Source organism: Microtus oregoni, unplaced genomic scaffold, assembly GCF_018167655.1.
Source record: "Microtus oregoni isolate MIOR12 unplaced genomic scaffold, Mior012 000032F_ref0000030, whole genome shotgun sequence".
Taxonomy (NCBI): domain Eukaryota; kingdom Metazoa; phylum Chordata; class Mammalia; order Rodentia; family Cricetidae; genus Microtus; species Microtus oregoni.
In genome coordinates, this window is record NW_024543091.1 from 26964733 (window position 1) to 26981576 (window position 16844).

At 44.9% G+C, this 16844-nt stretch overlaps 1 protein-coding gene across 1 annotated transcript in view; it reads left to right on the top strand.

Moving 5' to 3' along the window:
• LOC121466055 (thrombospondin type-1 domain-containing protein 4-like) overlaps nucleotides 1-13835 on the top strand; it is a 282146-nt gene extending 268311 nt beyond the window's left edge. Inside the window, exons 7-8 of the mRNA XM_041679541.1 lie at nucleotides 13628-13764; nucleotides 13830-13835. Of these exons, the coding sequence (XP_041535475.1) occupies nucleotides 13628-13764; nucleotides 13830-13835 (143 nt within the window). The remainder of the gene's footprint in view (nucleotides 1-13627; nucleotides 13765-13829) is intronic.
• Nucleotides 13836-16844: the final 3009 nt, after the last annotated feature.

Here is a 16844-nt window from a genome sequence, read left to right on the forward strand (position 1 = left end):
TCCCCCTGGACTTAGGGAAGCTTTCTTGAGCAGTGTATTTGCTGATTGCTTGTAAATCTGGGAAGGTAACTGCTTCTGCACCTCCTGCATTTTAAAATTTACATCTTATAAACTCACCAACTGAGTGGCTTTTGGTATATTAAGATTATATATGGGTAGTATCTCCATTATAGAAACTGCAGAGAATTCCCATCATCTGAAGAAAAAGTCCACCCCTGTCAGCAGCACCCTCTCTCTAGCCCCCACAACCGCCAATCTACTTTGCCTCTGAAGAACATTTCATGTAAATGGGATTATACATCGTGTGACTTTATATGACTGACTTCATTCACTTAGCATATGTTTTCAAGATTTATCCGTGCTGCAGGATTTTGAGTTCCGCCTTCCTTTGAACTGGGAGATGATGCTCCACTGAATAGAAATGACATATTTTCCTAGTCATTTATCAGCTAGATGATATTTGGGTTGTTTCAGCTTTTAGCTTTGATGAATAATGTTCCTGGTATAATCTGAATGTCCACCCCCCCAAATTCATATGTTAGAATCTAATATCCAATGTGACGGCATCGAGAGATGAAACTTTTGAAAGTGCTGTTGTTTTGCTGAAGTGTGTCAGTGTGGTGGTGGGAGGTGGTGTTCACACTGAGGTGTGTCAGTGTGGTGGTGGGAGGTGGTGTTCACACTGAAGTGTGTCAGTGTGGTGGTGGGAGGTGGTGTTCACACTGAGGTGTGTCAGTGTGGTGGTGGGAGGTGGTGTTCACACTGAGGTGTGTCAGTGTAGTGGTGGGGGGAGGTGGTGTTCACACTGAGGTGTGTCAGTGTAGTGGTGGGGGGAGGTGGTGTTCACACTGAAGTGTGTCAGTGTGGTGGTGGGAGGTGGTGTTCACACTGAGGTGTGTCAGTGTAGTGGTGGGGGGAGGTGGTGTTCACACTGAAGTGTGTCAGTGTGGTGGTGGGAGGTGGTGTTCACACTGAGGTGTGTCAGTGTGGTGGTGGGAGGTGGTGTTCACACTGAGGTGTGTCAGTGTAGTGGTGGGAGGTGGTGTTCACACTGAGGTGTGTCAGTGTGGTGGTGGGAGGTGGTGTTCACACTGAGGTGTGTCAGTGTGGTGGTGGGAGGTGGTGTTCACACTGAGGTGTGTCAGTGTGGTGGTGGGAGGTGGTGTTCACACTGAGGTGTGTCAGTGTGGTGGTGGGAGGTGGTGTTCACACTGAAGTGTGTCAGTGTAGTGGTGGGGGGAGGTGGTGTTCACACTGAGGTGCGTCATTGTAGTGGTGGGGGGAGGTGGTGTTCACACTGAGGTGTGTCAGTGTGGTGGTGGGAGGTGGTGTTCACACTGAGGTGTGTCAGTGTGGTGGTGGGAGGTGGTGTTCACACTGAGGTGTGTCAGTGTGGTGGTGGGAGGTGGTGTTCACACTGAAGTGTGTCAGTGTGGTGGTGGGAGGTGGTGTTCACACTGAGGTGTGTCAGTGTAGTGGTGGGGGGAGGTGGTACCTTAAAGATTAATGTCTTTCTTCTGAGACAGGATTGGTTCTTGCAGGAATGGATTTGCTCTCTCAGAGAGGTTTGTTCTAGCTTTGTTCCTGTTGCTATGATAAAAGAACACTGGCAAAAAGCAGCCCAGGGGAGGAAAGGGTTGACTGACTCACAATTCCAGGTCATAGCCTGGCACAGAGGGAAAGCGGAGTGGGGATTTAAGCAGCTGGTCACATCCCAGCGGCAGTCAAGTGCAGAGAGAGAATGTGTACGTGCTTGCTGTGGACTCGGCCAGCTCTCTAGAGCTCAGCCTGGCACGGTGCTGCCCATATTTAGGGTGGGTCCTTCTACCTCCGTCATAATGGAGACAGACGCCACACAGGTGCCCACAGGTCTAGCGAGGGCCTCATTAATAGTCTCCTCCCAGAAGCTTCTCGTTGTGTCGACAGTGGGAACTGACCTGCTCCGGGTGTTCAAAGGCCTTGTGCGGTGGTGCACACTACTTTCCCATTCAGTCCTATCCCGTTTTCTTTCGTGTTTTTAGGGGTTCTCTGTAGTGTCTTCCTGATGGATTAACCCTTTGACCTGTGAAAGGTGACTAGTGGCAGTTTCAAGCCCATTGTTGTTGGGTGTTTTCTACTCTCAGCTCTTTTGGGGGGCCCAGTATCCAGTTTCCCAAATAAATTACATGGAACCTTATTATTACTTATAAATGCCCGGCCTTAGCTTGGCTAATTTCTGGCCAGCTTTTCTTAACTTATCCTGTCTACCTTTTGCCTCCGGGCTTTTACCTTTCTCTATTTCTGTGTATCTTTTCTTCCTTCTTATGCTATGTCTGGCTGTGTAGCTGAGTGGCTGGCCCCTTCTTTTCTCACACCTTGATTTTTTTCTTCCTCTTATTCCCTCTGCCTGCCAGCCCCACCTATCCTTTCTCTGCCCAGCTAGCTCTTTATCAGACAAATCAGGTGTTTTAGACAGACAAATTAACCCAACTTCACAGAGTTAAACACATGTAACATAAAAGAATGCAACACATCCTTGCATCGTTAAACAAAGTGTTCCACAGCATAAACAAATGTGACGCATCTTAATATTCTACAACAGTCCGTTTTGTCCAGAATTAAGATAGCCGTTAAGATAGGGACACTCCAAAGTCAAGTGTGGTGGTGCACACCTTTAATCCCAGTGCTTAGAAGGCAGAGGCACATGAATCTCTGAGTTCGAGGCCAGCCTGGTCTTCAGAGTGAGTTGCAGGACAGCCATAGCTATGCAGAGAAACCCTGTCTCAACACCCCCTCTAGATAGCTACTCTATATGTCTTTGCCAGCATCTGAATTGTGTTGTGTGCAGGTTGATTTCCAGAGCATGAGGCAGCTGTCCTGGAAAGTGTAGCTGCCACTTGTAATTCTCACTTCAGAGTGATTGTCTTCAGGTCCCCACTGTCTCCTTTTTCCAAAGCATCCCCTGGAGATTCTGAACTGCTAAGCTTCAATTCCCAGTTAAGACCAGCTTTCTTGGGAACTTCTGTTTCCTGGATTTTGAAATACAACTGTTAACTCTTCTCTGTTGTCTTTGTATTTTTGAGTTTGTATGTAATATAGAGTATATATTATGTATTTGTATCTGGTGTGTGTGTGTGTGTGTGTGTGTGTGTGTGTGTGTGTAAGTGTAATACATAAGTGCACAGAGGCCAGAGGTTGATGCTAGATGTCTTACCCCTTCACTGTTTTTCGTTTTTTGTTTTTGAGACAGGCTCTCTCTCTGAACCCAGAGTGTCATGATTGGTTTGACTGCCTGGTGGGGAACTCGGGTGAGCCTGGAGTTCCCTTCTCAGCATTGGAGTTGTAGGCACGCAGGTTTTAAGTGAGTGCTGGGACCCAAGCTCAGGTTCTCATGCTTTTGTGGCTGAGCATCTCCCCAGCTCTGGGTTTATTAGTTAAAAAACAAACAAACAAACAAAAAACAGAAACAAAACTATTGTGCTAGTGGATCTTTCCAAGAAGATAGAGCTCAGTAAGCAATTTAAATCTTTCAGATGCATTAGTAGGTCAGTTCTTCAGCTATTGGCTGCTCTTTCTAAGTAGTCTAGATCTTCTTATATGTTTGTGAGCATTTTTCTTCTGACCAGAGGACTTTTTTTTTCTTTTTCTTTTAGCCTGGAATGCTTTTTATTTTAATTTTTTAATTTCAATTTACATTCTAGCCACAGCTCTCCCTCCCATCCCTCCTTCCACCCCTCTTGCCTCCCCTCACAGCCCTCCCATCCACTCTTCCCAATGGGTAAGGGCTCCCATGGAGAGTCAACAAAGTCTGGCACATTAAGTTGGGCCAGGACCAAGCCCCTCCCCGCTGCACTAAGGCTGAGCATGGCATCCCACCATAGGGAATGGGCTTCAACAAGCTAGTTCCTGCACAACCAGGGGACTTTTTAATACCAGGGATTCTGCTTCCTGGTAATACCCTAACTACAGCTAAGGAGAATGCTTGTATTTGGGGTATATTATCTTGCAGTTTTTCCCTTTGTGGTGATGGGACAGAGCCAAGGCTTCCTTTGTGCCAGGCAGATACTCTAGCATTCAGCTCCCACCCCACCCAGGATTATCTTTCATTTTAGCTGTGGGGTCTGGACACCATGGGCTTAAGCAAGATTGCTCATCACTTTCCAAATATGTCCCCCAGATTGACAGTTCTTGAGAACAGTGGCTCCAAAACTTGGAGATGGACGGGGCTTCATCCCCAGGGTTCCACCCTCCGGAGGTCTGGGAATCTCCTTGAAGAGTCTGCTTTTCAGCAAGTTCCCAACTGGTACCCGATGCTGAGGGACCACCACAGTCAAACCCTGAACCACTCTTCTCAAGGGTAAAGGGTCAAGGGCTCTCCATGGGATCCAGGGGAGCATTGGGAAGCAGAGGCGAACAGAAAGGGGGAGGAACAGGCAGGAGGGACGTGCGAAAGAAATGTGTGCCCATTGGCACTTAACCCGCAGCTGCTAGTTGGTGACTCCTTTTTTGATTCTTTCTTCTTTCCTGTACTATTAATCCATGGCGAATATGCTCGGAGAGAAATTTCCCGGTATCGGAACTGCAATATTTTGTTTTTAGTAGTGCTGGGATTGAGTGTTGGGATCTCCACATGTTAAACATATATGTTGTTCAGTCACTGAGCGCCACAGTCCTAAAGTTATACTTCTTCTATTCCAGAGAGAGAAATCAGAATATCGGCCTCTTGTTTCCCAGACGTCATCTGAGCCCTTCACCGATTTAAAATAGATACCTCGTTTAGAACTTGAAAGGCATCAGGGACACTGTGTGTGTTGGGTGCATATAGCAGGGAGCAGAGGAGCCTGGGTGGAGCCCAGAAGCTCTAGGATGCTCTCTGAGGCAACAGGACATGAGGTGGCATTCTCAGGAAGTCACGTGAGCACTAGGGTGCAGATCTGAGAAGAAGGGGTCACCATGTAAGCCACAGGAGCAGGGGTCTAGCCCAGTGCCGGGTTGGAGCTGTAGGGAGAATGAGTCCAGGCCTGAGGCCATCCCTCTGGGTTGTTTCCATTGGGCGATTCTGTCGAAACTGTCTCCTGTTTAACTCCCCCCGCTCCCTTCTCTGTCTTAGTCAGGGTGACTGTTGCTGGGATGAAACACCATGACCAGAAACAACCTGGGGAGGAAAGGGTTTATTTGGTTTACACTTCTGCATCACTGTTTATCACAGATGGGAGTCAGGACAGGAACTCAAACAGGGCAGGAACCCGAGTCAGGAGCTGATGCAGAGGCCATGGAGGGTGCTGCTTACTGGCTTGCTCCCCATTATCTGCTCAGCCTCTCTCTCTCTCTCTCTCTCTCTCTCTCTCTCTCTCTCTCCCTCCCTCCCTCCCTTCTTCTCTTTTCTTCTTAAAACATTTATTTATTTTTTCCTAACTTTCTTTTCATTTATTTTTTGTGTCTTTCACATCATGTCTACCAATCCCACCCATCTCCCATCTCCCCCTTCCAAATAAAATACAATTTAAGAGAAAAATAGGGGAAGAAAAGGAAGAAGGGGAAAAACTCATTGTGGAAGTTGTAGTGTAACAGTGGATCAAGCAGTAACCCCCCTTTATCCATACACTTTTATATGCAGACGTTTATCGCAAAGAATCATAAGTTTGGTTCAAGACCTCTGGTTTCTGCTGTACCATCGATGCTGGGCCCTCACTGGTACTCTTGGTTTTTCGAGACAGGGTTTCTCTGTGGCTTTGGAGCCTGTCCTGGAACTCACTCTGTAGACCATGCTGGCTTCAAACTCACAGAGATCCCTCTGCTTCTCCCTCCCAAGTGCTGGGATTAAAGGCATCTTCCTGGATATCCCTTTGCTGCCCTGTGTCATCAAGATCCTTTGGTTCTGGGTCCACAGGACTAACACCTGCCAACCTCCCCCGTGCTCCAGCAGATCACAGAGTGGGTGTTGGGGTGGACCAACACATAACCCTGGTTCTGGGCCTGGTTGCAGGGTTTGTCAGCCAGCCTGGGTTAGCTCTCCAGCATTGCCTTGGCTAGTTAACCCCTGCAGCAATGAGCAAGGGTGGGGCCAGTTCTCTGACTTTCCTATCCTCAGGGTCAGATCTCCCATACCTACAATTTCAGGGCAGCTCTACTGTGTTGCCCAGGCAAGGTGTGGGGGCTACTCTCCCCAGTACTGCAGCTGGTGAAGGGCAGGGACAGCTCTGCCACCTGCCCCAGGTGCTGACGGGTGGGGGGAGGAGGAGGGCATCACTCCCGCTCATGCCTTCACATATCAGAGGAGTAATGGGGACAGCTTTCCCATGCTCAAAACTTCAGGACGGCTCACCCACACCTCCATCAGGGTTGGCTCTGCTGTGCTGCCTAGTTGAGCTGGTGGGAGGATAGGACAAGCTCTACTGCTCTGATGACCTCAGGGCTAGCCCTCCCACCTGCCTCAGGCATTGATGGTGGGGTGAGAGGGGTGTGTGTGTGTGTGTGTGTGTGTGTGTGTGTGTGTGGTGAGCAGACTGCTTTCTTAAAGAATCCAGGACTACCAGCCGAGGAATGGCAACACCGACCAAGTGCTGGACCCTCTCCTAGCAATAACTAATTAAGGGAATGGCTTATTCCCAGATTTTATGGAGGAATTTTTCCAATTGAGCTTCCCTTCTTTCAGATAATTCTAGCTTGTGTCAAGTTGACATAAAACTAGGCAGGACATTCTCCAAATAGCTTTTTATATTGTGGGTTGCAAATACCAAGAAATAAAATTGTAGCTGGTGTGGCGGTGCACACCTGCAATCCCAGCACTGGGGAGGCAGAGACAGGTGGATCTCTGTGAGTTTGAGACCAGCCTGGTCTACAGAGCAAGTTCCAGGACAGCCAGGGCTACACAGAGAAGCCCTGTCTCAGATTTAAAAAAAAAAAATTGCAGTGTACCTAGTCAGTCCTGGCTAGCTCTTCACAGAGTGAGGACCCAGAAGAAAGAAATAAATTCAGAAAAGTCATGTGGCTGAGAGATGGCTCAGTGGTTTCAGTGCATGCCGCTCTTGCAGGGGATCCGTCTTAGCTCTCAGCACGTGTGAGGTGACTCACAACTGCTGTAGCTCCAGCTCCAAAGGATCTGACATCCTCTTTGACCACTGTGGTAGCTGCACTCAGGTGTAGTGTCCACGCGACAGGCCTTGCTCTGGCTTGCACTCCCTTGCTTCCACCTACCTACCTACCCCCCCCTTTTTTCTGTGTTGGATCCAGAACCCAGTACTTCACACCTACCAGCTCAACCCCCATATTTCTTAAAGCAATAAAATAATTTGGTTTGGGGAAACCCCCAAAGACATGTCCATCTTGGTGTTCAGTATTCTGTGAGGTTAGTTTTCCAAAGATCACCCAAGCAGGAAAGCAGTCTCTGGGCTTGTAAGCTACATCCCAGTGCTCTCAAAGGATTCAGCTTTCTCTGAACCCTGTGGTCCCAGAGCCTCCGTCCTTTCCTGTTAGCAGGATCTAGTGGCTATGGAACAGAAGGAAGTTCATTGCTGTGACAGGCAGGCAGCCACTCTAGGGAAAATATGATGTATTGTGTTGTATAGGAAAAAGCCAGTATTACCAAATCCAGTAGTCTGGGTTTTCGACAGAGGCATGACCCTGAACCTACTGTCTGTGACTAAGCATGGAATTTATATTGTTTTTAAAAACCAGTTTGAAAAATCAGTGTTTGGCTTGGCTGTTTCTTTTAGATGTGAAATATAAATTTTTTCTTTTGGGAACAGCGAGACTGTTTCTCATTATGCAGTTAGCACACACTGAGCGTCTGCTGTGTACCAGGTCCTGTGGAAGGTGACAAAAGTACAAAGATCTGAGGTAGGGAATGCTGTTGGCAGGTGACAGATGAGAAGACAAGAAAGCGTAGATTAGTTTTTTTCCTTGTTGCTGCCTCAAAAATAAGTGATAAAACCAACTTAGGAGGGGATGATTTTGTCCTTGCCTGTTGCTTGGGGTGTAGTTGACCATTGTGGGAAAGAGTGTGGAGCAGCTAGTGACATGGTGTCCACAGTCAGGAGACAGAGAGAGCAAAAGGCTGGCACCCAGCTCACTTTCTCCTTTGGTTCTTTTATATCCAGCCCAGGGCCTCAGCCCAAGATGATGCCCTCCACGTCTGGGCAAGGTCTTCTCTCCTCAGTTACATCTTTCCGGAAAGGCGTGTGTCTGCATCCACATCCACGCACGTAAACAAACAAACTTAAGAGCATAAAAATGATGCAAGCATGTAGGTCTCTTGTTTTTTTTAATTTATTTTTGTTTGTAAGACAAGATTTCACGTGGCCCAAGCAGTCTTTGAACTCACTGTGTGTCCTGGTTTGCTTCCTATAGCTGTAATAAAGACCCCCATGATCAAAAGCAATTTGAGGACGAAGGGGTTTATTTTCACCATATACTCCATGTTGAAGGCGAGTTAGGACAGGAACTCAGGGCAGGAACTGAAGCAGAGACTGGAGAAGGTTGCTTACTGGCTTGCTCTCCACGATCACATTGAGTTGCCTTTCTTATTAATTAATTAATTTAAAATTGATTATTTCTCATTTTACATAACAATCCTAGTTCCTACTTCCTCCCCTTCTCCTGTTCCCCCCACTTTTCCCCCACCTCACCCCTCATCCCCTTCTCAAAGAGGATAAGACTTCACATGGGGAGTCACCAAAGTCTGGCATATCACTTTGAGGCAGTACCAAGTCCTCTCCCCGTTATATCTAGGGTGAGCAAGGTATCCCTCCAAAGAGAATGGGATTCAAAAATCCAATTCAAGCACTAAGGATAAATCCTGGTCCCACTGCCAGTGGCCCCACCGACTGCCCCAATCACACAACTGTCACCCACGTTCAGAGGGCCTTGGTCGTATGCAGGTTTTCTCCGCTGCCAGTCCAGAGTCAATGAGCTCCCATTAGCTCAGTAAGCTGTTTCAGTGGGTATCCCCATCATGGTCTTGACCCCTTTGCTCATATTATTGCTCCTCCCTCTCTTTGACTGGACTCCAAAAGCTCGACCCAGTGCTTACCTGTGGATCTGTATCTGCTTCCATCAGTTGCTGGATGAAGGATCTATGATGATAATTAAGGTAGTCATCAATCTGATTACAGGGAAAGGTCAGTTTAGGCATCCTCTTTACCATTTCTTTGGCTCTTAGCTGGGGTCATCCTTGTAGATTCCTGTGAATTTCTCTAGTGCCAGGTTTCTTTCTAGCCCTGTAATGGCTCCCTCAACCAAGATATCTCTTTCCTTGTTCTCCCTCTCTGTCCTTCCCCCATCTCAGCCATCCCATTCCCTCATGTTCTCCTCTCCTCTCCCCTTCTTCCCTTCCCCTTCCCCCCCCCATTTCCACCCTCCCTTTGCTCCCCCCACACACACTCCCAATTTTCTCAGGAGATCTTGTCTATTTTCCTTTCCCATGGGGATCCATGTATATCTCTCTTAGGGTTCTCCTTCTTACCTAGCTTCTGGGCTTGTTGACTATAGGCTGGTTATCCTTTGCTTTATGTCTAATGAGTGATTTATGTCTTATGAGTGAGTACATATAATGTTTGTCTTCCTGTGTCTGGGCTACCTCACTCAGGATGTGTTTTTTCTAGTTCCATCCATTTGCCTGCAAAATTCAAGATGTCATTTTTTTTCTTAATCACTGAGTAGTGCTCTACTGTATACCACATTTTCTTTAACCATTCTAAAGCTGAGGGGCATTTAGGTTATTTGCAGTTTCTGGCTATTACAAATAACACTGCTATGAACACAGTTGAGCAAATGTTCTTGTGGTATAAGTGTGAATTCGTTGGGTATGTGCTCAAGAATGGTATTGCTGGGTCTTGAGGTAGATTGATTCCCAATTTTCTCAGAAACCACCATACTGAATTCCAAAATGACTGTATGGGTTTGTGTTCCCACCAGCAATGCTGAAGTGTTCCCCATACTCAACATCCTCTCTAATATAAGCTATCATCGGTGTTTTTGATCTTAGTCTGACGGGTGTAAGATGGTATCTCAGAGTCATTTTGATTTGCATTTACCTTATAGCTAAGGATGTTGGACAATTCCATAAGTGTCTTTCAGCAATTTGAGATTCTTCTGTAGAGAATTCTCTGTTTAGATCTGCACCCCATTTTTAAATTGGATTATTTGGTATTTTGATGTCTAGTTTTGTTTGTTTGGTTGGCTGGTTTCGTTTGGTTTGGTTTTGGTTTTTTGAGACAGGGTTTCTCTGTAGCTTTGGAGCCTGCCCTGGAGCTAGCTCTTATTGACCAGGCTGGCCTCGAACTCACAGAGATCCACTTGCCTCTGCCTCCTGAGTGCTGGGATTAAAGGCGTGTGCCACCAACGCCTGGCTGATGTCTAGTTTCTTGAGTTCTTTATATATTTTAGAGATCAGTCCTCTGTCTGATGTGGGGTTGGTGAAGACTTTTCCCATTCATTTGGCTACCATTTTGTCTTATTCACTGTGTCCTTTGCTTTATAGAAGCTTCTTAGTACCAGGAGGTCCCATTTATTAATTGTTGCTCTCAGTGTCTGTGCTACTGGTTTATATTTAGGAAGTGATCTCTTGTGCCCATGCATTCAAGGCTGATTTCTACTTTCTCTTCTATGAGGTTTAGTGTGGCTGGCTTTATGTTGAGGTGTTTGGATTTGAGTTTTGTGCATGGGGACAGATATGGATCTATTTGGTTTCTTCTACATGTTGACATACAGTTATGCCAGCACCATTTATTGAAGATACTTTCTTTTTTTCCAGTTGTATAATTTTAGCTTCTTTATAAAAAATCAGATGTTCATAGGTGTATGGATTAATATCAGTGTCTTTGATTTGATTCCATTGGTCTACCTGTCTGTTTTTATGCCAATACCAAGCTGTTTTCATTGCTGCAGCTCTAGAATAGAGCTTGATGTCAGGGATGGTGATGACTCCAGAAGTTCCTTTATTGTACAGGATTGTTTTGGCTATCCTGGGTTTTTTATTTTTCCATGTGAAGTTGAGTATTGTTCTTTCGAGGTTTATGAAAAATTGTGTTAGTATTTTATTGAAAATTTTTGCATCAATGTTCATGAGTAAGATTGGTCTGTAATTCTCTTTCTTAGTTAAATATTTGTGTGGTTTGGGTATCAGGGTAACTGTAGCCTCATAAAAAGAGTTTGGCAGTGTTCCTTCTGTTTCTATTGTGTGGAACAATCGAGGAGTATAGGTATTAGCTGTTCTTTGAAGTTCTGGTAGAATTCTGTGCTGAAACCATCCGGCCTTGGGTTTTTTTTTTTTTTTTTTTGGAGACTTCTAATGACTGCTTCTATTTCCTTAGGGGTTATTGGTCTATTTAAATTGTTCATCTGGTTCTGATTTAATTTTGGTATGTGATACCTATCCAGAAAATTGTCCATTTCTTTTACATTTTCCAATTTTGTTGAGTACAGGTTTTCATAGTATGACCTAATGATTCTCTGAATTTCTTCAGTGTTTGTTGTTATACCCCCCTTTCATTTCTGATTTTGTTAATTTGAATATTCTTTCTCTGCATTTTGGTTAGTTTGGATAAGGGTTTGTCTATCTTGTTGATTTTCTCGAAGAACCAGCTTTTTGTTTAATTGATTCTTTGTATTGTTTTCTTTGTTTCTATTTTATTGATTTCAACTCTCAATTTGATTATTTCCTGTCATCTACTTCTCCTGGGTGAGTCTGCTTCTTTTTGTTCTAGAGATTTTAGGTGTGCTGTTAATTCACTAGTGTGAGATTTCTCCACTTTCTTTATGTAGGCATTTAGTGCTATGAACTTTCCTCTTAGCACTGCTTTCATTGTGTTCCATAGGTTTGGGTATGTTGTGAATTCATTCTTATTAAATTCTAGGAAGTCTTTAATTTCTTTCTTTATTTCTTCCTTGACACAAGGGTGATTCACTTGAACACTGCTCAATTTCCATGAGTTTGTAGGCTTTCTTTAATTTAGGTTGTTGAATTCTAACTTTAAGCCATGGTGGTCCAATAAGATACAGGGGATTATTCCATTTTTTTTATGTATCTGTTGAGATTTGCTCTGTTACCGAGTATGTGGTCAATTTTAGAGAAGGCTGCATGAAGTGCTGAGAAGAAGGCATATTCTTTTGTGTTTGGGTGAAATGTTCTATAAATGTCTGTTAAGTCTATTTGAGTCCTGACATCTGTTAGTTCTCTTATTTCTCTGTTAAGTTTTTGTCTGGCAGACCTGTCCATTGATGAGAGTGGGGTGTTAAAGTGTCCTGCTATTAGTTTGTGGGGTTTGATGTGTGATTTAAGACTTCTTTGTTTCCTACCTTTTTTCCTTCCTTCCTTTCTTTCTTTCTTTCTTTCTTTCTTTCTTAAGACAGGGTTTCTCTGTAGCTTTGGAGCCTGTCCTGGAACTAGCTCTTGTAGACCAGGCTGGCCCCGAACTCACAGAGATCTGCCTATCTCTGCCTCCTGAGTGCTGGGATTAAAGGTGTGTGCCACCACCACCCGGCTCACCCACTTGTTTCTTAGGTCCATTTGATTGGAAAATATTTTCCCATCCTTTTACTTTGAGGTAATGTCTGCCTTTGAGGTTGAGCTGTGTTTCTTTTATGCAGCAGAAGGATGGATCCTGTTTTCATATCCATTCTGTTAGCCTGCGTCTAACAGGTGAATCAAGTCCATTGATATTAAGAGATGTTAATGACCAGTGATTGTTAATTCCTATTAGTTTTTGGTGGTAGTGTTTTAGTGCGTTTCCCTTCTTTGGGGATGGCTGGCATGAGGTTATCTGTTGCTTTTGTTTTCATGGGTGCAGCTAACTCCTTTGGGTTAGGCTGGGTTTGTGGATAGTCCAGGACCACCTGCCCAGGGCATCACTGCCCATGGTGTGCTGGGTTCTTCCTCATCAGCCATCTATCAGAAAATCAAAGCCCCACTGACTTGCCTGTAGGGCTATCTGGTGCAGGCATTTTCTCAGTTGAGGCTCCCTCTTCCCAGATGAACCTAACCAGCAGTCTGTGTAACCACGGAAGTGACCTTCAATTCCTACCTTTGGAGTGGTGAGATTGCAGGCATGTACCACTGTGTCATACTTATGCTATGCTAGAGCTCAAACCCAGGGTCTCATGCTTTCTAGGCAAGAATTCTCCCAAATGATCATATCCCCAGTCTCCGTGTAGCTTTTAAGTTCAAGAAAAAACAGCAAAGTTAAAAATTATATGCTCACCAAAATTGCAAATTCATAGATTATAACTACAAAAAAAAAATCATGGTAGGGTGTAAAAGTAGAAATTTTATTTACAGTGGTGAGACCTTTAAAAAGTCCTTTCCTTCTTCAGACTGTCCAATGCGGAAGGGCTACGCGTTCTCTACAACTGTAAGGCAAACTTGAAAACAGACAGAAAATAAACTGGTGGATGCCAGGCTCTGGAGGAAAGGAGGAACATGAAGAGCTAACAGGCATGAGGTTCCTTTCTGGGATAATGAAAATATTTTGAAATTTTTTGTGGCAATTGGTTCTACAATCTATGAGTATACTCACCCCACTTTGGTCGAGACAGTTAATTTTATGTTATGTGAAGTTTATCTCCATAAAAATAGGTGGAAGAGCCAGGATTGACTCCACAGAGCTGAGGTCACCCATACCTCATCTTTGTTCTTTTTTTTTTTTAACAGTAAAGGGCAATCGCAAGTGTGAGTTGAACTGCCAAGCAACCGGCTACCGCTTCTACGTGCGACAAGCTGAGAAGGTCATTGATGGCACCCCCTGTGATCAGAATGGCACAGCCATCTGTGTCTCGGGACAGTGCAAGGTAAGGGCCACTGGACTTGGGAGTCTGTGGTGTGGGTATTTAACCTGTGGCTGATGGTTTCGCAGGGCTGAGGTGAGCCAGCTTGTCGGCTCAGAGCGTTTGATCTTTGAGAGTAGCGCCGTGTCATGCTAGCTTTTCGATCATTAACCGATTTATTTGCACACTGCATACTTCATAGGAGCCTTGACACTTGACACTGTCTTTCCTGGTGATGTCTGGTGCTCCTTCTCCACCTATGAAGTCGAGGTTGTAGAAAGGGCATGTCTGTCTTAGTTGGAAATGGATGGCGCCAATGTGTGAATGGCATTTTAAGAGACTGGTCTATTTTATTTTGCCTTCCCTATTTGAGGCAAGCTTCCAGAGGAAAGTTGTTGAGCACCTTTTATAACAGAAGGCGGACTTTAAACAAGAAGTTTCCCACCTCCTCAGCCTTCTGAAATCTACTCTATGAATTCTCACCACACATTCCGTGGGAGAGATTTAGCTAAAAATATGCATTTTAATAAGAGAGCACAGACTTCATAACTGCATGTGTCTCTACCTGGCCCTCTGCCCTCCTTTCGTCTACCAATGGACCTCTGAAGCTAAGGCCTATTTGTTGTCCGTGCAAAACGGGCTGTAATGCTTTTTCACTTAGTGCGCCAAAGATGGCCGGATTGGCTTTCATTCAAGGAGAAGCCCTTTGGCTATAACGTTTTTGAATGTAAATTTCTGTGTGTTTAATACTAAAGTGAATAAAGTATAATTTATATATCTCTATGTACATCCTCCTCCCTCATTGCCTTCCAAAACCAAAACACAACCAACCCTTCTGTATATGTATTCGTGTGTATGAATGCAGATGCATGCCTCTTCCACAGCACATGCGTGGAGGAGAGGACAACTCGGTGTCAGTCCTTATCTTCTACCTTGTTTGGAGACAGGGTTCTGTGTTCTGCTGGTATTCCATCCAGCCTTGCTGGTCCAAGCTTCCTGGGATTCTCCTGCCTCCACCTCCCATCTCACCGTGGGATTACTGTACTCCCACACTTGGCTTTTTATGGACAGTGAGAATCCAAATTCAGACCCCTGCTTGCATAGTAGGTGATTTACTCACTGACCCATCTCTCCAATACCCATCCCCAGTGGCTTAGAAACTTCTCTTTTAAAAGAGCAACTTGTTGGTATGAGTTCTGTCGAGTTTAGCCCATGGTTACAAAGATTCTTGCAGTCTCAGTTTCCCAAATTATATTACAATATTAATCTTCAGAGAAGATGCATCCACTGGTGCTGTTTCCATGAGAAAGTTTCAAATAAAATGTAAAAGCATTTACTAACTGCGGCATTGGTCATATCAGATGGGAAATGAAGGCAGTTGAGAATGACGGAGACAGAGGCTCTCCTTGATTTCCCATGTGAATGAAATGTTTTTGGAGGAGCCAAACCTGTAATGGGTCTTTCTTTGGTCTGCCAGCTCCTGACTTTTTATTAATTCCAAATCTTGGCCTTAGCTTTGGCTTATTCCCAGCTAACTCTTAAAACTTAAATTAACCTGTTAATGTTAATCTGCATTCTGCCATGTAGCTCATTCCCTCTCCTCCGTATCATATCTCTGACTTCCTCCATGTCTAGCTGGTAAATCTCTGGCACCTAGATTCTTTCCCAGATATTCTATCTCTCCCTGGAAGTCCCGCCTATCCTTTTTGCCTAGCTATTGGTCATTCAGCTCTTCATTAAACCAATCAGAAGGTGCCTTAGGCAGGTGAGGTTGAACAGACACACCTTCATGCAGTGTACAAAAAGATTTTCCTGACACAAACATCCCAGGAGTCGGTGCTCTGTGAAGAACAGACTACTTCAGCATCCCAACAGGACAAGCATTAGCACTGCTGCAAGCCAGCAAAGAACCCTCTGTTGTGCTATGTACTGAGTCCTGTACTATATGTGTCTGTGCGTGCGTGCACGTGTGTGTGTGTGTGTGTTACATGCATGTAGATGCTAGAGGTTGACAAGCCTACCTTTCTCAGTTGCTCTCTGCCTTCATTTGTGAGACAAGATCTTTCCTTTAACCAGGAACTCACTATTTGAAAGGCTAAGCTAGGCTAGTGGTGGTTCCAGTTGTCCTCCTATCTCTGCCTCTCCAGCCCTGGGGCTAATAGGCACAAACCCATTTCTCTGTTCATTTGTTCTAAATTGTCTCTTCTCTTTTGCTTACCAGCTTTGGTTAGTGGATTCTGCTACAAACACATGCATGCACACACACATACACACACACACACACACACACACACACACTTTTTTCTTCTGTGAGTATGTGTATTTGGTATGCATTTAGAGGCTAGAGGGCAACTTGGAGGAATAGTTCCCTCCTTCTGCCATGTGGTTTCCAGAGGATGGAACTCAGATCTAAAGGTTTGGCAGTAAGCCTCTTTCAGCCACTGAGCCATCTTGCCAGCCTCATGGAGACTCTGCATAGAATCGTACCTGACTAATTGAACTGGGTGATCTGTTCTAGACAGTTGCAGCCATGATTCAGCCCTGAGAAGGATGGAAGGCTTCTCATTTACTTGAATTTCAGGCTTAGGTGCCCCACTGGGGACTCCCTCTGATTGCTGCTCCAGCAAATGCTTCTAATGGAACCGAGTGCTGGTGACATTAAAAGGCCATCATGCTATGTCAACAGTGCCTGGGTGCCTCAACCAGAAAGACAATTATATATGGTGAGTGTGTGTGTGTCTGTTATATGTGATCATATAGATTTCCTCTTCAGTGCTTAATTTTAAAAAATTATTCAATAAATTTTCTTCAATATATGAATGAATAAGCAAACTGAGAAGTTGTTGGTGAACCTCTCCTTAACAGAACCAAGATAGGCAGTTTGGATGCTCACCTTACTAGACCTGGAAGGAGGTGGGAGGTCCTTGGACTTCCCACAAGGTAGGGAACCCGGACTGCTCTTCTGGCTGATGAGGGAGGTGGAGGGATATGGGAGGCGGTGGAGGGGAGGAGGCAGAAATCTTTAATAAATAAATAAATAGATAAATAGATAAATAAATAAAAAGAATATCAGGCAAAAAAAAAAAGAATACAGTTAATAGGGG